The following is a 23,176-nucleotide window of genomic DNA, read 5'->3' on the forward strand; positions in this document are numbered from 1 at the left end:
CCCCCACACAGGGAGCTCTAGCGGCCGGCGCCTGGGGGAGCTGTCTGGGAGCTGAACAGGGGTTGATGACTCTTGTGATGCCGGGGAGGCCAGCACATCACAGACCATGGCATCTCATATTGACCTCCTTGTGGGCGCCTTGGTAAACCTGATACCCTGACCTTCTTCCCTTCCCCTCTCTCACAGTGCGCTCGGCCCCAGAACATAGGGAGTGCCTGCTCTGTTCTAGACACCAGTGGTCCAGGTGGTGAGAGAGACGCTCCACAGAAGTTAGGGTTTTATCTAACTGTCCTGTATCTAGGTCAGTGCTGGCACATAGTAGGTGCTCAGTAAATGCTTACTGACTAAATGGTATGGGAACATATATAATGGCTGCATAATCTGTGTCACTGTTGTGTGTCTGTTATAATGCACCCATCACTGTATTGTAGCTGTAGATGAATATGGGCACAAGGTGCACTTTGTAGGAATCCTGCTGTATACATCTCACCACCCAAGCAGTCTCATATCCTGGACTTTTCCTTGTGGCTCAGCATGTTAAGAACCTGACATAGTGTCCATGATGAAGTGGGTTCAATCCCTGGCCTTGCTCAGTGGGTTAGGGATATGGTGTTGCCATGAGCTGTGGCTTAGGCCGGCAGCTGCAGCTCTGATTTGACCCCTGGTCTGGGAACTTTCATATGCTACAAGTGCAGCCCTAAAAAAATAAAAAATAAAACAAAACAGTTTCATACCCTAGTTTTCCCCCTATTTCTTCCTGCTCCAAGTCCCCAAAGGGAGATTAAAAAGAGAAGGCCAAATTTATGCTTGGCCTCAAAACGAACCCTGTTTGCATAGCAGTCCTGATCCAGTCCTGAGCGCTGCTGATCACAGAGGCAGAAGAAACCTGGAGGGCCTCCCTCATGCACCCTTCCTTGTGCCCCCGCCCCCATGTCCCTTGAGCTGTCTCTGGCCAGGGCCTTGTTTCGTCCTCCCCAGGGAGATTGTTGGGGGCACTGCATCCATTTCCCCTAATGGCTTGGTGTCTGCAATCAGCTATGCTGTTTGGTTTTTGAGTTGAAGCGGGAAAGGCTTGCTGATTGCTGATTACACAGACTCAACATTTGCCAAATCTGTCTCCTCAGGAGGTTCCCGCTGAGCCTGGTGTGCATCCCCAGGCAGATGGAGGATGGGGCACGGAGGGCAAAGGGGCAGCGTGGGCGGTGTGGCAGGTCCCCAGAACCACACCCCCCATCTGGCAATGGGTTTCTTGTTCTTAACTCTCCTCCACGCTGTTGTTAATTCACCTGTCAGCCGACCTTGCTTCCCACCATGTCTTTCCTCTGCACATGGAAAAAAAAACTTTTCACCCCAGTCCTGCATTCCCACCTCCTATTCTCTGTGACCTGGGCATCTCTGCTCATGATGTGGGGACACCCACCCAGGGGCTCCTCATTCTCCTCTGAGAATTAAATGATAGTCACGTTGCCATTGGCTGTGCCTTTCATCTCCGTCATGCTCGCTTGGCCCTCACAACAGCCCTGAGAAGGGGGCTACTACTCTCCCCATTTTACCCATGGAGAGCAGAGAGGTTGAGTCAAGGCTGACCTTCCTAAAGCTTACACAGCCAGTGAGTGGTAGAGCTGGGATTCGAACCCAGGCATCCTGCTCCAGAGCCTACCTTCACTTTCATGATATTATGGATCTGATGCATCTCAGGTCCCCATTTCCTCTACTCACCTGCTTAATCCCGATTTAGAGCCAATCATCCAAGACCCAGTGCCCACCCTGTCCCTGTCCTCTGCCCCCCAGGAGGCTCCCTGCCAGTCGAGACTGTAGGACCTTGTGGCATGATGTTGACCTGGGCCAAGGTCACCCAAGCTCAACCGAGAGGGGACGTCTGGGCTCTTGTCTCCTCTCTCAGCCCATGTGGCGTAAGGGCTCTCAGCTGGGAACCCAAGACCTGGGTGCCCAGTCTCCCAGCCGTGCAACCTTGGGGAGGCCTTTAGGTGCTTGGCGATCCATTTTCCCACCTTTGCAGTGAACATCCACCACATGCCCGAAATGGCCCCGACGTGGACGTTAGCTGGCATCTCACATCTTACAAACACCCAGGTGCCTCGTCCCCTCCGCCTCTGAGTGATGCCATCATCCCAGCCCACTAGTAGGGAGTGGAGCCGGGCAATGCTCCTGTGAGCTCCTGGGCCTGTTTACCCAGTGGGTTTCCTAGGTATCTTAGGAGCTAACAGGCTGGTGTCCTGGGCGAGCACCCACCATGCAGTCCCACCATGTGTGTGATTTCCTCTGACAAGCCTCCTGCCTGTCTCCCCCCACCCCCCGCCGCCTCCAACCATCTCTCACCTCATTAACACCAAAATGGGGGTGTCACAGCCAGCAGCTTCAATCAGCTGCAGGGGACTGCCAGCCCCTCTGCAAACCCCCTCCTGTCCATGCCACCCCTCCCTTCTCTCCCCAGCTGGACTTGGCCCTTCAGCTCCCTTGGTCTTTGCTCACTCTCTCTCTCAAATTGGAAAAGACTCAAAATCAGTTGAAAGGCACAGAATTAAGGTACCATGAATGGACAGGCAGATCTGCTGCACAGAGCTGAGCATGTCCCCATAAAATAGAGCAGCCCTGGTCCTGTATGACTTTCACTGGGATGTAAGGACACAGCCCCAGAAAGATGACTGGCCTGGAAGCAGGGCAGACCAGGGTTCTGCTCCTTACTGCCCTGAGTCACTTCACTGGCCTCAGTTTCTTTGTCTACAAAACAAAGAAAAATGATCCCAGGCTCAGAGAGGAGCTGTGAACTACACTCCCACAACTGCGGGGTGTTTGGGGAGCTGCACTTAGATCGACCCTCAACCCTTTTATTTTCATCCCCTCACATTCTCATCAGTTGGTAGAGATGTGTTTCTTAAAACAACAGTCAAAAGATAAATTTGACGTAATTAGAGCAGCTTAAAGGAAAAATCCTCTCTTACTGTAACTTCACTCCCATCCATAAGTATTCTTAGCTCTCGAAGTCTCCCCTCCAGTATGTGTGCTATTTGCATATAGACCTGGGCATGATATTTCCCTGTTCTATTCTGCTTGCTTCACGTTATTTCACAGAAGCATTCCACTTTGCCACGAGCCTTATTTGTAATGTTGATGTCTGCCTGCCTAATAGCATCAAAGAGACACACCACGATTGCCCTAGCCATTCCCAGTTGTGAGTTTAGAGGCAGCTCTCGGCCTCTCCGTGTCATCACTGGTACCACTCCAAGCATTCTTGGCTATAGAGCCTTGTTCTGTCTTTTGAGTTATCCTTGTAGGATTAATCCCCAGAAGGTGGATTTCTGGGTTTAACCCAGGGTTTCTCAGACTGGATGCCACTGACATTCGTATGAAGTAATGCTCTGGGGTGTGGGCCACCGGGTGCATGTTGAATGCTGGCCAGCATGCTGGGCCTCCATTCTGTGCCATCAGACTCCCAGCTGTGACAGCCAAGTGTCTCTAGACATTGCCCAAGGTCCCCAACCTCAGATGACAGTCATTGTGTGAAAGGGGAGGCGTCTGTGAAAAATGTTACAAATGGAATTCACATTTTCCAGAGAGTCTGGACAAAACCCGATTAGGGCAGAAAGGAATGGGGTAAGCATCAAGAGGAGAGTCAGGCGCACCAAGCTTGAGTTCCAGCTTGGTCAATAAGCCTTTGCTCCTCTAGGCCTCATTTCCTCATCTGTGAAGTGGGAACAATAATAAAGACCTACCTGTCAGGTGTGAGAGGCCTGAGTGGAGTCAGGAACATGAGATGCTGAGCATGGAAGGTTTCTCAGGAATGAGGGAGCCCCACTGGGATTTTCATCTCTGCCTTTGTTGCCTTTGAGGACAGAAAGTTGGGAGAGCATAGGTGACAGAGTTGAAAGGGACCCATTTTTTTTGTTCTGCTCTCCCCCTAACCTCCTGCTCTGCATCCGTCCCTGGGGTGGAGGCTCAACTTCGAGAACCAGCCTCAGGGACCCTGCTGGGAAAGGCTCATTGGAATCACATATCTACCCCTCCATCCAAGGTGTCTGGAGTCTCCTTGGAGTCTGTCAGGGTGGGTTCAGCACCCCCAGGATGGGTGGGTGGGTGGGTGAGTGAGCTCTGTTCCGGGACCCCCAAGCATCTGTTTCCTCCTCTGTAAAATTCAGAGCATCTGTCTGAGGGTCCAGAAGTCCTGCAGAGGGAGAGCCCCGTGTGGGTACCCACTGTGTAACGGCCCCAGTGAACACTAGCCCCCTCCCCCGCACTCTCGTAGGGGGCTAAGGGTCTTGCCCAAGGCCGACGTGTGCTGTGGTCTTTGTCTTCAGGAGAAGTATGTGGAAGAGCTCGCGGCAGTGAGGCAGACTCTCCAGACAGACCTGGAGACGTCCATCCGGCGGATCGCTGATCTGCAAGCAGCCCTGGAAGAGGTGGCGTCCAGCGACAGTGACACGGAGAGGTAGCCTATGGGGGATCAGGTGGGGCTGGGCGCAGCAGGTGGGCTGCACCCTGAGGCTCTGCAGTCTTCACAGTGCTCCCACTCTCAGGACTGGGGGTCTGGGGCCACCGCTGCTGGGGGCATGGGAGAGATGGCTGGCTCAGGGGAGGGGCGGCAGGGTGCTTCCCACTGGAGGTGACGTCTCCGCGTTGCTGCTGAAACCCTTAGGCCCAGCTCGCCAAGCCTTTGGGGAGGCAGTCTGAAAGAGTGGCTGCAAAGGGGACTCCAGTGTGTGATCTTGGGCGGGTTACATGTCCAATCTGGGCCTAATTCCCTCATTGTAAAGTGGACATAACGCTGTTGTACAGACCATGTGAAATTGCCAGGATTTGACCACTTTTGACCTACAGTCTGGACGTTCTACACACTCAACCCACTCTCTGCCTCCTAGGGTTGTGAGTGAGGGTGAAGTGAGTTGGTAGGTGAACCGTGCCTGGTGCGTGTAAATGCTGCACAGAACAGTGAGTGTTGTTTTACAACAGCTGGTTCAAGGATGCAGGATCAGATGGCTGGGGTTTGGCATGACCCCTCACCTCAGTGTCAGGCCTCTCTCCTTCCTTGGAAGTCAGGCAGGTGCCTTCTCTCTCCACTCGAGTCTCAAGGTGCCATAGGCCACGAGAGGGCCACTCAGCTCAGGGAGTTTGGGGCATCCTGACTGGGCACATGGGCCCCAGCTGTCCCACCCATAGCGCGCTGTTCTCCTGAGTGACCTTTGCAGCCATAACATGTTACTTCTCTGGAAGTAAATCACAGCTGCCCATCTTGCTGTGGCATCTCTGCCTCCATCGAGGCCCCTGCAGCCAAGCCTAGGCAACAAGGGAGAGAAAATAGAAGATGAGGAACAGGATAGAGTAACCTTCAGCTGTGGTTCCTCCAGAGCCAGCGAACCACCCCTACACACACCAGGTGGACTGTACCAGCAGCCAGTCCCTTCTGGTCTTATCTCTGTGGGAGATAGTTTGTGCTGCAGCCAGAACAGTAAAATATCTGACCACAGAGTGCAACACTCTCCTTTTCTACAGGAGGACCCTGCCCTCCAAGAAGTTCATGGCCACACAGCATATGCACACCCTATACTGATTTTGTGTGTGTGTGTGTGTGTCTTTTTAGGGCCGCACCTGCGGCATATGGAGGTTCGCAGGCAAGGGCTTGAATCTGAGCTGTATCCACCAGCCTGCGCCAGAGCCACAGCAACGCAGGATCTGAGCCGCGTCTGCGACCTACACCACAGCTCATGGCAACGTCGGATCCTTAACCCACTGAGCGAGGCTGGGGATCGGACCCACACCCTCATGAATATTAGTTGGGTTCGTTAACCACTGAGCCATGATGGGAACTCCCCCTACACCAGACCTTTGCCTATCACAGCCATCTTCCTAGGGCGAGGGCAGGGCTGGCTGCTGGCTGGTGGGAGGTGTGAGCTTGAGACAGGAGAGAGTTGCCTGTGTGTCTATGTTAGAACTGACTGTGTCTGGTCCCAATGAAAGACAGGAAGGAAACATACCAACATTATCTAACACTGAGGGAAAGCATTTCTGGTGATTTAAATTTTGGGGGTTTTTAAAGCTTATTTAGATTTTCTCAGATTTCTGCAGTGAACAAACTCACACACCCCTAGCCATACCAGTGCCTGCTTTGAGAGAGTTGCTCATATAAGTCGTGTGCTTTATATCCCTGATCTTAGACCTTGAACATTTCCTGTCTTTGACCAGGTCCTGGCCTGGTCGTCAGCTGCTCAGAGGCCTGTGACCTCCAGCTTTCCCATGAAGGTGTTCATTCTCACTCAGCATTCATGTGACCGAGACCCAGTGGACTTGCCTCCAAATAAAGGGCTTTCTCTAGAAAAGCCTCAGTTTATGCAAAAATGGCTTCCTCCTACGTTTTCAGGATTCCTGCCACGCCCTGCTCATTTGCACAGCTGCCCAATGGCTGTGGAATAGCAAATACTGATGCTGCAGCTGCCTCCTCCCAGTTCATGATCACACTCAGGAGCCCCGTCTGCCATCCCCTCCTCCAGTTTTATTAGTGTCATGACAGAACTAACATTTGCAATTACAAACCCCTCGTGTCCATATTACCCGCTTGATGCTTGGGCTGGCTTTGTCGTTAATAGAAATGCTAGAGCTTTTGCATTAATTATAGTGGGAATTAATGGCTGTATATGTACTAGGATTGGTTTTGTTTTTTTTTTTAAACCAATGAGCAAAACTCTTGAACCACTTTTACGTGCAGAGCAAGAGATTGCTTTTCTAAGAAGCAATACAAGTTCTAAAAACAGCAGAACTGTAAAGAGGCAGATAGTCCGTGCTTGGAGGTGCAGGGACACACTGGGCAGAAGATGTGATGAGGGACACGGAGCAGAGTCTCACCTAAGGAATGAGGTCCTGGTGGGAGGTCACAGGTGGTTACAGACCTCACTCTGATCTCACACAGGGATCCTCTCAGGCCTTAAAGGGGCCCTGCCCTCAGCTTCATCCTGAAAGGAGCTACCTTTACCTATCTTTGCTCCAGGTAACAATCCTCAGACTTGCCTTCCTCGTTCCAAACCAGGTTTTCTGAGCTCCAGTCCCTGGGACCCTGGGAATCTATTCTGAACCTTAGCTTTCTGTCTGCCTTTTAATGATCTTTTGTCTCTGGGGCTTCCTGTCTTATCCTGGGCCAGACATCTGATTCCTTTTCCTCATCTGTATCTCTTATGTCTGCCCAGCACCTTCCACTTCCTAATGTCAGAAGGGACCTTTCCCACGTTTCAGGGCTGCGTGAGGGGTGAAATGATCATAGAATGACAGGTATGAAGAAATGCATCTTGTACCTGGACGAGTCCCAGGCGATAAGCAGAATTATTGCAACTGGAAGTGGAGGTGGCAGTGGGGAGGGCAGCAGTGCAGCCTTTCAACAAGCCTGACTTCTAACCAGGGAGGCAGCAGTGCATTTCTGCATGACCTTCAATGAGTTAGCCTCTTTGAGCCTTAGTCTCTTCATCAGTAAGATGGGTTGATAAGTAAGTGGAAAAATACCAACCCCCGGCCCAGCACCATGTACCTGGCATGGGGCTTAGCCCTCTTCAGTTCCATTCATGCATGTGTTCGGTTCTGACCTGTTCCACGCCAGACACTGTGCAGGGTGTTGGTCTTATTCCACTTCCTTTTTGTTACCGTATTCCTCCCAGATAAAGGGAGATTGAATAAGTTGCCCGAGGTTGGGCAGAAGTTAAATTCCTGAGGAGCAGAGAGTGAAGGATACAGGTGTGGCCTCTGCCTTCATGGCACCCACATTCCAACAGGCGTGTGTGTGTGCACTTGTATGTGTCCCTGTCTGTGAATACAGTGGACACACTGATGCATGAAACACTAGGACACAGCAGTAGTTACGAGGGCAGAGGACACGGGGGAATTCTTCTGAGAGGAAGAATTGGTGGAAACATGGATGAAAAGAAGGAACCAGACACGGGAGCCCTGGAGAAGGGTGAGTCAGGGTGGACGAGGAATGTTCTAGGGAGTGAACGTGGACCAGTGTTCCTGAGCAGGATAAATGCTCCCCCACTTCCTCCTTTGCTCTCACTCACCTTTCATTCCCTCTGGAAGGGCTCACAGAAGCCTGCTGGGTCCCCGTGGCACCATCGACTACATTATCCGTGGGCCTGCCGTGGCATGAGAACATGGGGCTTCTTCTTCAGGTTAGATTTGGAATTGCAGGGCAGTCCCAGCAGAGCATCACATGAGCACAGCCCTCTGGGCCCAGGCCATAAGCCCATGGAGCCAGCCCTGAGACCAGGGCTCCTTAGTAAGCATCTCCTAATTCTCACAGGCCCTTGGTCCTGACTCCCTGTCTTGTGTCTTAGATTTGAAACATGGAACACAGGTTTCAATAATGGCACAGGAGTCAGGGCAGACTGGGGAAGAATCACCCACAGAGAAGTCTCAACACTTTTCAGAGCATTACTACCATACAAACCATGTTGCCTGGCCGCCACGCAGTTCAGTTGGTGAACACCAGTGAAAAGAGCTGTGTGTGCATTGCTGGGTTGTAGAGCCAGCATCTGGAGCAGGGTCCCAGCTCCCACCCCGGTGCTGGCCTGTGCGCTTCCCAGGCTGGCAGCTCTGCACTGAGCTCCCCTTTAATTGTGTCATTGCTTTGGGGTAAGAGGTTTGGATGGGAGCCTGAGGGACAGATCTGAGGTACCTCTCCAAAGTGAGCTCTCAATTAGGATTCAAACCCACCCCGGGAGGGAGAGAGAGAAAGAACGGTGCTTCAGCTGGAGGTGAGGTTCTTTGAGAGACTTGTTCAAATTATGAAAAGTCACATTTCCCTATGTTGGGAATTAGATCCGAGCGTAACAGGCCTTCTAGGCTGGAAGCGTGGCTACGTGCTCAGAAAGCCAGGTGGCCTGTGCGGCAGCATTTAAACGTGTGCTCTTGGCACCAGGGCCCTTGCGTTGTAACTTAGACTGCAGCGTCAACCTTCTTAGATTAATGGAGAAATGCTTTAAGCTGTTCCCCCGGGCCTGGAGTGCTCATTACTCATGGAGGGTGGGATGCGTTAGCTGACAGCCCCATCTATTCCTGGCCCGGGGTCTGCGGCAGCTCCATCGGTCGCCAGGAGTTTGGGATGTGGTGGGGAGGAGGTGTGGAGAGGTCAGTGGATGACCTCTGACTCCTGGGTCAGCTGAGAGTGTATCCATGCCAGCTGGTCCCACCTGAGATGAATGATTTGGAAAGGAATCCTCTATTGCCGTGTTGGTGTAAGTTATACATTTTCTAGCCTACGTCCTTTTAACTTGGCTAAAACAAGCTGCAATTGGACAAGAAGAAAGACCTAGGTCAAACCAAAGATCACTGCTGCCACTGAGGCCATGGTTCTGAGGTGATTAGTGGTCCCAGGCTCTGACAAGACTGTAAAAGTCCCACTATATCGTAGGATGGGCTCTGGAACTGCCCACATCTCTTTTTCCACAACTCTCTTACCTTCTGATTTTGCTTAGAAGGAATAGCTTAAAGCATTTCTCCATTTTTCTGAGATGTTCCAAATTACATTGCAGGGCTCTAGTGCAGGATAGCACATGATTAAATGAGGCTGCAGGGGACACCTGTCTTTCTGAGGATCTTCCTAGCTTGGAAAGCCTGACTACCTTGCTAGTAGGGTTCTTGGGGAGTGAGGGCTCCAAACTGCTTTGTTTACTCTGGCATTACAAGCCATAATGAGCATCGTGCTAATAGGTACTCCTTCCTGAGGACTTGCTTCGTGCCGGACCACACAACTTAACATGTTGTACATACACACAACAGCTCTCTGAGGTTGGTACCATTATCGCCCCTAGTTTACAGATGAAGAAACTGGAGCTTAGAAAAGTCAAAAAAGTCACCCAGTAGTTGGTGGGGCTATAATCTGATTTCCATGCTGATGCCACCACCTACACTTGCCAAGCCTACCCCTCCTTCCCCCTTTCTCTGGTCAAGGTCTTTGTTCTCTGACACATATCTGGCCTGTCATTCCGGTGAGCTTGGGTCTGTTGCTGTGATGTGGAGCCAGTATATTTGTGTGTTACTTGCTAGGCAGTGCTTGCATCCAGACTGGAGCTGTCTGGTGAAGACGCGCCCAAAAGGAATACAACATTTAATTACTTCCCTTGCTCATCAGCCGTCCTCCTTTCCACAAATAACCTGGCCCAAGTTCTTCTTGAAAAGGTACATGCCCCGAGGCAAGAGAAAGAACCACTGACCCCATTTCAGGAGATGAGGGAAAAACCAAGGGACCCCCTGTCAGTTTCCAGTTCTGGCTGCACTGCCAGGGAGGTCAGGACCATGGACAGGCCACCAGCTCCTCCTGGGCCTCTGCTTACCCACCACAGGTTAACAACATCTCATTGTCTTCATCATCATCAATAAGCACCTCCTGTGTGGGGACAGGCAAACACAGATCCACCTCATGGAGCTTGAGGTCCACAGACTCCTTGTGGTGGAAGAGTCAGTGTGTTTTAAACTCTCTTCTTTAAGAACCTCCTTCTTAAAGCAAACTCCTACAGAAAACCCTAGCTTAGGATGGAGTGCAGCCTCTGATTGGAGTGAGAGAGGAAGGTTCCCCCTGGGTGGACTCAGTGTTTAAATTTTCCTCCTTCTGAAAGGGCTCTTTCCCCCCGGACTAGAGACTCCTTGACTTTAAGATGTCCAGCCCATGCCTTGACTGGTTGCATTGTTCTCTAAAAATGTTCCTGTGCTGGGTTCAATTAAAAATTGTCATTCGGCCCAATGAGGTAGGTGAGGAAGTCTCCCTGGCTGCCCAGACCTTGTCTCCTGCAAAGTTCCAGGCCAGTCTCCCTAGGATTATGGAAACATGAGGTTGCCTGGACACCCATCAGGATCTCTGGGCAGCCTTTTTAAATCCAGACTCATGGAATCCTGTGGCGGACAATGGGCCTGAAGCCCATCCCTCTCTGGCATCTTGCCTCAAGTCCCAGCCCTACTGCAGCCGGTGTTTGTCCAGCCTCCCCGCTTGTGGACCCGAGAAACCTGTTCTGTATACAACTCACCCTCTCTGTTTTTGAGGCCCTGCTGCATCATTTGAACTCTGTGGCTTGGGCCACAAGACTCCTCAGTTCTTTTTCTATGAGCGTTTCAGAAGATGTAGCCCTATTCACTCAGACCCCTCTGGATGTTTCCCATGGGCCCTCACCTAGCACGTTCTAGCTTCTTTGGTCAGCTGGAGCCAGCATCCTTAACTGGAGTCTATGAACAAATAGGTCAAGGGCAGGTGTGTCCATGCATGAGTTCTAAGAGAGTATACCATGAACCCTCAGGTATTGCACTAAAATTTGAGTCCGCATTCGTACATTTGGGGAAATGGAAGTTCCATAGTCTTCATAAAAGATGCTCATAAAGGACCGAGCCTCCTGCTCTCAGGCCTAAGTGCATCCTCTCCATTACATCTAATTTTCAGGCATCCAAGCTAGACAAGACCTCAGCATGTTGGTGCAAAGGCCTCACTTCGCAGATGGGGACATGTGACGCCCTGAACAGGGAAGAGAGGAAGCCAAGGCCACACAGTGAGGGCACTAGGACTCGGTCACCTTTCCTTACGGTCTAGTGTTCCCAGACTCAGGTCACCTGTGGGAATAGAGCTGCTTCTGCTCACATCAACTGCTTCACTTAAAGTTTTTGCTGTTAAGTGTTTTTAAATAGTTTGTTAAAAAGCTGTATCAAAACTTTTATGTAGATCCTTAAGATTTAGAGTCACAAAGATATTCTATTGCAGGGGTTTTCTATCACTGCTAGAGCAAATGAACACAAATTTAGTGGCTGCCATAACAAATTAGCTCAAATTTCATTGCTTATTATCTTATAGTTCTGTTAATTAGTTAGAAGTCTTACATAGATATCTCTGGGCTAAAATAAAATCTAGGTGTTAGCAGAGCTGTGTTCCTCCTGGAGGCGCTGGGGAGAATCCATTTCCTTGCCTCTTACAGTTTCTAGAGGCACCCACGGTCCTTGGCTTGTAGGCCCTTCAATCCTCAAAGCCAGAAATGTCCCATCTCTGACTGTTCTTTCACAGCCACTTCTCCCTCAGATGACATCTGGGGACCGTTCTCTGCTGTTAAGGATTGGAGTCATTAGACTGGGCCCACTCCCTACCCCTGGATAATTCAGGATAGCCTCCCTGTCTCAAGATCTGTAACCTTAACCACATCTGCAAAGTCCCTCCTAACCTGTCAGGAAACACAGTCACAGGTTCTTGGGATTAGGGATGAGGATGCTGACATCTTTGACATCTTCGAGGTCTTCCACCTCTCAAAGGGTCATTCACAAAAGATGCTTTTTGTTATATTGGAGAGGTTAACAAATTTTCCTTTAAAAGGCCAAATAGTAAATGTTTTAGGCTGTTCAGGCCATGTGTCCTCCAGTGCAGGCACTCTGCTCAGCCACCGTGGAGCAAAAGCAGCCATGGCCAAAATGCAGATGAGGGAGGGTGGCTGTGTTCCATTAAAACTTTTTATAAAAGCAGATGTGTAGGTCATATTTGGCCCATGGCTGTCATTTACAGACCCCTCTTCTTTTGGACTCACCAGGCATTGTCTGAGAGAACTCCTGGTCTGGCCTGAACCCTGGGGCTAAAGGGACAAATAGGTCATATCCTTGGCCTGTGAGAGGCTCTTGTAGTCTGTTGGGGATGGGGAGATGTTAGTAGAAGCCCCAAGAGTCCTTGAGGTCCTTGAGGGCAGGGACCAAGGAGCTGCAGGTGCATCCCTCAGAGGAGATAGCCAGCTCCTGGTGAAAAATAAAGCTGAGAGATCCCGGCCAGAGGAACCAGGATTAGAAGGATGGCTCAGGTGTCTGAGGTTTGTGGTTTGGCTGTCTGCACCCATGTATTGGCCAGTTGCACTCTGATAAAAGCATGGGCCTGGTAGCTCTTACAGAACCTGGCATGCAGTGCTATCTGACCTTAGACAAGGGTGTCAGCTTTCTCAGCTCTACAGTGGAGATAGGCAAGATGGTTCGGTGAGATCGTGTGTAAGGCATATTTGTTGAACCAAGGGATGATCCCCAAAGAATAGCTGCTATTGTAATTAGTTTCAGAGTTTCCTAGAATGCGCCAGGAAAGCCAACTGCTGCTGCCCCATGTCTGATTTGTAAGCACTCACAAAGAATATAAAGCAAATGCCTTGCTCATTGACAACTATGATGCTATTAATATCAGTACTAGTTGTACTAAAATAAGAGTAGTGGTAATGGTTGCTCCCCTTTAATTAATACTGTTTATTTGCCAAGAACCATGCTGAGAGCTTTATAAGGGTTATCTCACTTAGTCTGCTCCACAACTCTGGAGGTGGAGGCCCATTATTAGCTACATTTTACAAAGGAGCTCAGGAGGTTCAGAGAAGGCAAGCAACTTGCCTAAGATCACACAGTGGCAATTGGAAGTGAGACTCAAACAAACCCAGGTTTGTTTAACATCAAAGACCATGTTCTCCCCCAGCCCCTGGCAACTCAAAGATAACAGACTCTGTCTTGTGCCTCTTTCTAGTGTCCAGACAGCAGTGGACTGTGGTGGCAGTGGAAGAAAAGAGATGTAAGTTAACCCCGAGTAGAACTTAGCCAGTTACACAGAAGCCAAAGACAAGCCCCTGGCTCTCTGTGTCCAGTTTGCAGAGGGAACACCCACTCCCACCTGGAAAATTATCCACACTGCCCCTGAGACCTCTGACGCCATGGCCATAACATATAGAACTGGGGACATGCTATTGAACTGTCCAACTTATGTAGACAAACAGAAGCCCATGACTTACCATGCCACTGTCCTCAGACCCCTTCAGTGGCTGCCCCTTGCCTCAGGATGACATTTCAACCCTGTACCTTCTGACCCTTACTTTCCCTCTACCTGGGACTCTTACCTTTCCTGTCATCCATGCCCTCCATACCTGTGTGGATGTGCTTCCTCCCACCTGAAGTTCTTTACTCCAGGCCTGCCTGGCCCAGCCCTAACCTCAGACAAGCTCCACTGCCAGTACTTGGTTCCTTCCCTTCTACTCCAAGAAGCAACTCAAGGCTCCCTCCTTGTCCTCCTTAGAACCTATCCTCTGTCCCTAGCTACAGGACTGATCATTTTCTTTTTTATTTCATGGATATTTATATGGCTGTCTACTCTGCTAAAATGGGATCTTGAAGGCAAGGTCAATGTTAGTTTCCTGTTTATAGTTCCTTCCCATGGTACCTGGCATAGAGTGTTCTATAAACAAATGAATACATTCATGTATATATAAATTTTGAGTGAATATATCAGCCAGAAGATAAAATAGCCATTGACTGCTCACATCAATGAGAGGCCCACGCAGTCCCTCTCTGTGCTGCTTTCAGAAATTGGGGGCATATAAATAAAGTCCTTATCCACGAAGACATTCTAGGCAAGGCGGGCAAGGAGTTAAGACCTGCTACACTCCATGAACATATCATTTGATATGACATTCAGTGCCAAATTTTACTCCAAAATTGGAGATACTTCAGCATCAATATTAGAGTGTTCATCTTCCCGAAGAAGAGCAAAGGTGATTAGCATGGGCATTGGAATTGGAGGGACCAGGGTTTGCGTCCCAACGGCATCACTACTAACTGGGTAACCTTGGTCAAGACCCAGCTGGCCTCGCCAGGTCCCATTACTCTCATCTATGTTATAGGTGCAGCACTGGCTCCCCCTCTCAGAGATGGTGTTGGGAGCATTGCTCAATACTGTACATGTCAGCACTTAGCACAATGTCTGGCTTACGCAAAGGGGTGGATGTCAAGTTATTGCTGTTATGTGGTTATCATCGTGTTGACAGCCTCTTGCATTCTGGTTCTAGAGATAACGTCTCCATCCTCAGCTCCCAGCCAGAGGGCAGTCTGCAGTCCTGGTTGAGTTGTACTCTGTCCCTGGCCACAGACACCGCAAGGACCCCGTCTCGACAGTCAGCCATCAGCAGCCGTATCCTCAGCTCCAGGTAAGTATCTCCCTGCTGCCTCTGGATGACCAGCAGCTCAAAGACTCTCTGACTTTGAAGGCTGTTGTTCAAGTCTTCCATTTCTCTGTGTCCTAGGCAAGGACAAGTATGGTCCAGTTTGAGGTATGACCCTGTCACTTCCTAGCTGTGTAACTTTAGGCAGATCAGTTACCATCTCTGCACCTTCATGTCCTTATCTGTAAAACAGGAAATATAATTGTATTTACTGCCCCAAACAGTTGATATGATGAGGATCTAATACAGCCTCCCTCAAACATGGTTTTCCAGATGATTTTAGATAGCGTGGGGTGAACATTTTTTTGAAATAGCTGTGGAATTGTTATAGTTGTTTTCTATCTAAGGCAAGTCCTACTAGTTTTCCATTTATAGATAATTTTTGGATATAAGTTCTTCTTTATGAACATATTTAACTAAAGGTTTTTGGTTTTGTTTCTCTTAATGGGGAGTCCATGCAAAGGCAGGTAGGCTGGATGATCTCTTCCTTGGAGATTCAGCTTTGTTCCTACCGTCAGAGGAGACACCTGCAGTCATGGCCTATGGGACCCTCACAAGTCTATAGGACCCTCCCACAAACGGACCCTGGGACTCTGTTGTAGGACTTCAATCCATCTTCCCTCTTGCTATTCAGCTCTGTTCCTTTCGGCTCATTTGATTTTCCTTGCCAAGGGTGACCCTCTTGTAATTAGGAGATAATGGCCATAAATCAGAAATTATAGATTAAGCAGATGTGTAATTAAGATGAAATGCACACCGTTTGTGTGATAACAAAAGAACCAATGTGATAAGATAGAAAGAAGAAATCACAGACTAATGGCGCAAACCCAGACAACCCCTTCCTGGCTTGAAACACGCTTGCTCTGCAGCAGGGGGTTGTCTCTACAAAAAGAACAGGGTGGAAGTTCACACCTGCCTTTCGGGCCTATTCGGCAAATGGCAAAATGTCTGGTGCGGTGTCTGCAGAGAATCTTAGATTTGATGTCGAAAATATCAAAGGAAGGCTGTAAAAATGGGGTGCATCGGGGCGTTAATTAAAGAGAGATTATCTGATTACTGCCCTTAATTAAAAACAAAGACCTGTGTGGAGAAAGAGCCATGTCCTCCATGAACTCCAGATGACAAGGACTTTTTCTCTCCAAATAACTAAATACCTGGTTTTCCCCATCAGCCAGTGCGTAAGGCAGCAGAAGCAGAACTGGAGGTGGCTGGAGCTGCGTGTGAGAGCTCATTAGCATAATCCCCATGTTTCATGATTGTAATTATATGAGGGTGCATGAGAAGGGCCTTTAGCCCTTGGATTATAGCCCCTGTGCAGGTGGGAGACGGGAGGCTGCAGTGGTTTTAGTACATGGAAGTATGAGCGTTGAGGTTCCAATCTCATATTTGCTCCTCTGCAGCTGTGAGATTTAGGACAAGTTGCTTAACTTCTCTCTTCGTGTTTTCTTTTGAGTAAATCATTGTCCGGGTTAATCAGAGGATTCACTCAGAGCTGGGCACCTAGAAAGGGCTCACAAAAGTAGCTGCTTTGTAACCCCAGGAGATGGATGTCATTACCCCTGTGTTACAGAAGAGGAATCTCAGGCCCAGAGATGAGGGATCAACTGATTCTGGCAAAAGTGGTCACAACCAGGGAGTTCCCATCATGGCTCAGCATTAATGAACCCAACGTGTATCCATGAGGACTGGGATTCAATCCCTGGCCTTGCTCAGTGGGTTAAGGATCCAGCATGGCCATGAACTGTGGTGCAGGTTGCAGGCACAGCTTGAATCTGACATTGCTGTGGCTGTGGTGTAGGCCTGCAGCTGTAGCTCCAATTTGATCTCTAGCCTGGGAACTTCCATATGCCTTGGGCGCAGCCCTACAAAGACAAAAAAAAAAAAAAAAAAAGGTTACAACTGCTGCTCCCATAGCTGCACCTTGGGCAGGGTGGTCCTCAGCACCCCCAGGCACCCCTCTCTCCCTCCAAGTCCTCACCCTCATCCAGCCTCAGTTCAAAGCAGAGGTGCCTACACCAGGAACAGTGGTGTGGGGCAGGAGGCGAGAAGGGACCATAAGCTCCATCAGTTTTCTTCATGTTGGTGTCCCTAGGGCTGGCACACAGATGGTGCTCAATAAATAATTAATAACTGACCATAATATCAACTCTTGAGCAGAAATATTAACTGTATTTGGTCACAGCTCAACACTGACTGTGACTTAGAGAGGGTCAGTAATTTGTTCCATGTCATTCAGCAGGTTTGAATCCCTCCAAAGCCTATATTTGTATTTACCACCCTGCTGTGACTCTCTGATGTTTATCCAGGAGGTGGATCACTCACCTGGAAAAGTTGACTGGCAGAGAGTTGGCCCATTATTAATATTAAAACTGCATAAGGATCATTGTTCAACATTCAGCATCCATTGAAAAGATGTTTATTAAGTGCCTACTGAGTGCCAGACTCCATGGCATTAAGCCCTGAAAATTTCGAGCCTTGTCCTTGGAAATGTTTACAATGTAAAGATTCTAGGACTTCTGAGTTAGAAGGGACCACTAGCATTATTTAGTCCAAATTGCTCAGTATATAAATGGGGAAAACTAAGGTCCACAAAGGGAAATATCTTACCCAAGTTTATAGTAAGGACTGACCTAGTTCAGGTGCCTTGACCTCCAGCTCTATAATCCACAAATACTTACGTTTTTCAGGAACTTAGAATGTAACTAAGAAGGATACAGTTCCCTTGGCCACCACCCCAGCCCCAACTCCCTTCCCAAAGGTATCCACCATCTTCAGTTTGGTGTGTATCCTTCCATACCTTTCTCTGCATTTGTGAACATATATGTACTTGTAACAAATACATAGCATGTCTGTGGGCTTTTAAAAAGCGTAAATGATATGATGCTGTACTATCTGTATTATGCTATACATGCAGTCTTACAATGTACCTCTTTTCTTCAACAAAGTACCTTGGAGACCTCTCCCCATGAGTACACACAAGTCTATCTTATTCCTTCAAGTTCCTGCAGAAGATCTGAAAATGATACCATGGTTTGTGTAACTGCAATCTTCTTCTTTTACTTTTAGTTGATTTCAGGGTATTTGCTATTCGCCTGGGCCTTAAAAACCCCCACATCCTTAAGCACACAGGCTAGTGGTTCTCTAGGTCAAAGGGCATTGCATTTTGAAGTTGACTAGATGCTGCCAGACCATCCCAGTGTTCTTTCTGCTGGGAGGTAGTACACAATAGGGTACTAGGGTCCTGGAGCCCCTCCCCTTCTACCTGGCCCATCCCAGGGCTCTGAAAATGAGTCTCTTGGACATTTCCAATTTGACTGAGAAAGAAGGTCACTCTAAAAACAGAAGAGAGAGAGAAAGCAGTGTTCTGCCAAAAAAATAAAAGCATTCCCCATATTATTTATATGGGGACGTCAGCTCAAGAGAAATACGCCTAAAGCTTTATGATTTACAGCCCAGGAATCATGCAGCTGCCGCTAATAAATGCAAGAGCTTCTGGAGACAGAGACACTAAATTACCTCCTTGGCCCCGGGAGAGGGAGTTCACGGGCTTGGTGGTGGCAGCCACGCTTGGCTCAGGGGTCCCTCTTTATTGTCTGGCTGCAGGTGGTGGCAGCCTGTCCAGGGCTGACAGGTGCACCCTGCCCTGCCGCCTTCCAGAGCCACTGCCCCGCCAGAAGAGTGTTCTCTCCTTTCCCTCTGGTCTTCATTGCACCTCAGGCTTTCCAAGGAGCCAAGGAAGTTCTGAGACCCAGTTCAGTCTAGACCACCCCCCACCCCCCATCCAGCAGAACCCCGGCCTCAGTCACTCATACGGTTCTGCAGAGTCCAAGCACTGACGGGCGTTAATTGAACCAGCTGGACAGACGCCAATATCTTGTCAGTGGCCTGTTGTTTCTCTCATTTCACTGGACAGTTATTCTTAAACCATCCTGACTTTCCTCCAGACCCTAGACCTCACTCTAAGGAGATGCCCGAAACCCCTGGTTCATTCCAAGAAAAGAAAATCATGGCTTCCACTTCTGCAAATTCATCTCCGTCTGCCCCATCTTCCCTCTGGTCTCAGAAGACAGATGCAGCTCTGTCCTACCCAGCGGGCCCTCACTCTCCTGCATCCTCAGCTTCTTCCTTTCCCGTCTTTCTTTCCCCACAGGTTATCCACACCTTCAGGTCTTCCTCATTCAAACTCTGTCCTCATCCACCCTCTGCAGTCCTGCTGAGTTACTCCTTTTCCTTCCCTTTGGAGCCAAGCTTCTCCAAAGTGGGATCCACGTAAGCCTCCTTCACCCACCTCACATTTACGCTTCTTTCCTCTAGCCCAGAGCCTGCCCCACCACTCCACTGAAACTTTTCTCACCTTGTCAGCGGCTCCCACAGGGTCTAACCGGGGCATCTCCAGTCCCAATCTTTTCCTGGACTTCCCTCCTGCGTTGGCATCTGTCGGACACTTCCCTGAACTCCCTGTCTACCTGGCCTCGTAGATGTCTCTGCTCCTTAGTGCTCCCCAAACCTCTGTTATGGTCTTTTCCTGCCTATCCCTCCCCCACCACCCACTGCCCCGATGCTGAGGATCAGAGGATGCTGCTCTCATCTGCTGTTTTTCTCCCCACCCAGTCCCAGGTAGTCCTCTTGGGATTTTTAACTCCCTCACTGTAAGCAGGTGACCCCCAAATCTAGACCTCCAGCTCTCACATACCCCCAGGTTTTAAATGCATATATCGTATCTGAGAAGCTTTCCATCTGGGTGTCTTCCCAGTGTCTTATCCCAGCGGATCTCAGGAAAACTCCTCTTTCCCCCACCAGTGTTACCAGGACCACTTGGTGGGCCTGTCATTCACACGCCGGCCAAGCTGGAGCCCATGACTCTCTCTGGACCCCAGAGTCACCTGATCCCTGAGTCTTGTTCATTCTGCCCCACCCCCACCCCCTGCCACAAGGAAATACTCTTTACTCCCCTCCATCCTCACTGCCAACACCTTTAATCACGTTGCCATCATGTCTGTTCTAGACCCTGGCAAAGACGTTCCAGCTCCACTGTCAGTTAGTCCCTCCTCTGTGCTTCAGCCACTGTGATCTGTCTCAAATGAAAACCTGGTTTCAGTGGCTTCCTGTCACCCAGAGGAGGACTCTGCAAATCACTGTCTACAGGCCAAATCTGGACCTTGACCTGCTTTTGTCAATCAGGTTTTATTGGATCCCAGGCATGCCCTTGTTTTTTTTCCTTAATGTTACATATTGTTTATGGCTGTCTTTGCACTGTAGTGGCAGAACTGAGTTGATGCAACAGAGATCCTGTGTCCCCAAAGCCAGAAATACTTGCTACTTGTCCTTTATAGAGAGGCTTTTGTGACCTCTGCCCTGAGGGAGAGAAGAGGATGGAAATTCTGCTACCTTCAGAGGCTTACAGTACCCTCGGTGCCCTGGCTCTTGTCTGCCTCTCTGGTCTCCTGTCTCTCCATCACTTCTCCAGCCTTTGTGCCCTGGATGGCTTAGGAGGTCCCCTCACACACTGTGGCGTTTCCCTCCCTTGGTCCTGTATCCATGATATTCCCTCTGCCTGGACTCCCTTCCCGTGATTCTTCACCTGACAGAAGATTCTTCACTCTTACTCAGGACTCAGTTCATGTCGTCCTCCTCAGGAGACTTCTCTGCCTCCCTGGCTGGGTCACATGCCCCTCTGACGAGGTCCTGCAGACCCCATGATCCCCTCCCCCATTGCACTTTCCATATCATGTTGGGATCATCTGTTCAGTTGTCTCCCTTCATCCTTAGGACGGAAACCTTTTTTCCTTATTATACCTCGGCACACACCACAATGTCTAGCACATAGTAGGTGCTCAACAAATACACATTAAAAAAAAATAGAAGTTCCTGCTGTGGGCACAGTGGGTTAGGAATCTGACTGCAGTGGCTCTGCAGAGTGGGTTAAAAGATTTGTCTTTGCTGCAGTTTGGATTCACTCCCTGGCCCCGGGAATTTCCATATGCCATGGGTGTGGCCATTAAAAAAAAAAAAAAGGTAAAAAAATAAACAGCCAGTGATTGGAAGTTAGATGGCCTCTCACCAGGATGATTAGAAGGATGATGCTGATATCAAGAGCCAAGGGTGGCATTGCCAGATGGGTCAACTGTCCTCAATCATGGAACCGGGATTAATGGAATATAGGAAAACCTGAAGGACTGGAGCTCCCTCTGGGGAGGAAGGTGTGGGGAGTACTAGAGTGTTCGAGATCCCCATTTGGTAGCCTTGGGAAGTCCAAATAAAATTGTGTGTATCCCGGTCAGAGAGTTCATCCCTAAATTTCAATGACCTATCTATCACCACGTAATTAGAGTTGTTGTGATTTGAATTTATTACCAAACATGGCTCTCTGCTGTTGCTTTTGGACTTGTACCATGTTGCAATGTGAGCGTGGAGATTATTGTATAAATTATTCTCACTCACATAATCATCGTGATTTTAATTACTGTGTAATCTTCGCTAATTACTGTTGTATGTATCATTTGCTTTGGTACCGATTTAACACAACTGCTTTTCGTTTGGCTAAAAGATGGCATTACAACTTTCCCTTTTTTTCAGGGGAAAAATTTGCTTTCTGTAAACATTTGCAGCCCCATACTCTTGGCTTGTGGTCCTTAGTCTAAAAGAAAAAGATTTAGATGCCACCATCCTCCTCTGATCAGCCCCTGCTGATTTTTATGTAGGGTAAGGCTGGTTGAATTAGTAAAAAGGTCTAAGTTATAGGGTATTGTTTTTAAAATAAAGTTGTATTACTTGCAAGGAAATGCAATTACTCTCAGCAGAAGTAGGGCCAAGGATGGGTCACGTGAGACTCGCTTAAATGATTAGATAAGACTCGTTTGTAATTAGTTCATTAATTATGTAAATGTGAATGGATGATACTTGGCATTAAAAACAGCTTGTTCTCAAAGCAGGTTAAGAGTCTGCTGCTAATCTTATTTCAATAGCACATTTGTTTACTGGTCCCTGAATTCTTAGAACCAGAGCGCAGGATCATTTTAATCCATCCTGAATATACTTACTGAATGAGCCTCTCATGAAAATGGTTTTATATCTTCCTAGGACAAAAGGATTCTTTTCAGTTTTATCAGCATTAAGAAGATGAGTGGGCAAGATATGGAAACTGGAAGCGTGGAAGTTTTCAGTGCAAAGCTATTAACCATGGACCCAAGGCCTGAGCAAGGGAGGAGCAGGAGTCTGGCTGTGTCCATGGTTCATCCTTGGAGCCAGGATCACTCTCGGGCAGCTTGCCAGGGGAGGAGGGCTGTTGTCTATCTAGAGCTCCAGGTATTCATGATAGATGGACGAACCTTTCAGGAGGTTTGAGGCTCACCGAGGTTAATTGCAAGTTTGCGTAAAACCATTTGGACTGGTGGTTTAGAACATTCTTAGAGAGTCCGTGATCCTCTAACTGAGCAAAACTTTTGCTCAGTAAGCTCCCTGAAACATACATACTGGAAACTGCCTCTCTAGGAAATCTTCAAACATTGGCCCTACCTGTGAAATTACTGCCCAAATCAAAACCAGACCGTCTCGCGTACCCCTAACACCCTCTTATATCTGTTCCATTCATGACCTCCCCCAACTCAAAAGCCACCATCCGACTTCTGCTGGGAATTACATATGCTTGTTTTTTAAACTCTCCAGTGCCTTGAAGTTTAAATTTAGCTGTTGTTTTTTTCAAAGTGGGCATTTTCTCCCATACAAGCTAGACTCTCATACTGGCAGCTGAACGCTGAGTGAGGCTTTTCCCAGTAAACATTTCTTCCTTAGTTTCCATGCCCAGGATGACACGAAGGTTCACTCGTCCTTCCCTCCAGTCGTCAGCTGGTGAACTGCCTTCACCTCTGGACTGTAAGCTGCTTGAATGGCAGGCTTGGTCACTCAGTGTCTGCAGCAGCAGGGTCAGGGCACTCAACAGGCAGTTCAGGATGGCTCTGCAGAGGGGCAGGTGGACAGATGATTTGCATGCACTTAAAACTACAATTTTATGATGAACTGGGCAGGGTTAGGAATAAGTCTGAGGTTTTGTGGGGTTCCTGCCATGGTACCATCCTCAGCTGAAGTGATGTTTGTGCATGGAAAGTAAAGGAAAGCATTGAAAACGTATGCAAAATATGTTGAAGCCAAGTTGAACCTCTAATGCAGTTAGATGTTGATTACTGGAGTAATCAATAACTATGTCCCAGTCT

General features: G+C 48.8%; 1 protein-coding gene across 2 annotated transcripts in view; it reads left to right on the forward strand.

The window, feature by feature from the left end:
• Positions 1-23,176, forward strand: part of MYO18B (myosin XVIIIB) — a 237,253-nt gene that overhangs the window by 199,788 nt on the left and 14,289 nt on the right. For both annotated transcript variants that reach the window (XM_047761184.1, XM_047761185.1), the window contains exons 40-42: positions 4,317-4,447; positions 13,502-13,546; positions 14,814-14,951. In XM_047761184.1, the coding sequence (XP_047617140.1) occupies positions 4,317-4,447; positions 13,502-13,546; positions 14,814-14,951 (314 nt within the window). The remainder of the gene's footprint in view (positions 1-4,316; positions 4,448-13,501; positions 13,547-14,813; positions 14,952-23,176) is intronic.

The sequence above is a fragment of the Phacochoerus africanus genome, chromosome 15, assembly GCF_016906955.1.
Source record: "Phacochoerus africanus isolate WHEZ1 chromosome 15, ROS_Pafr_v1, whole genome shotgun sequence".
Classification (NCBI taxonomy): domain Eukaryota; kingdom Metazoa; phylum Chordata; class Mammalia; order Artiodactyla; family Suidae; genus Phacochoerus; species Phacochoerus africanus.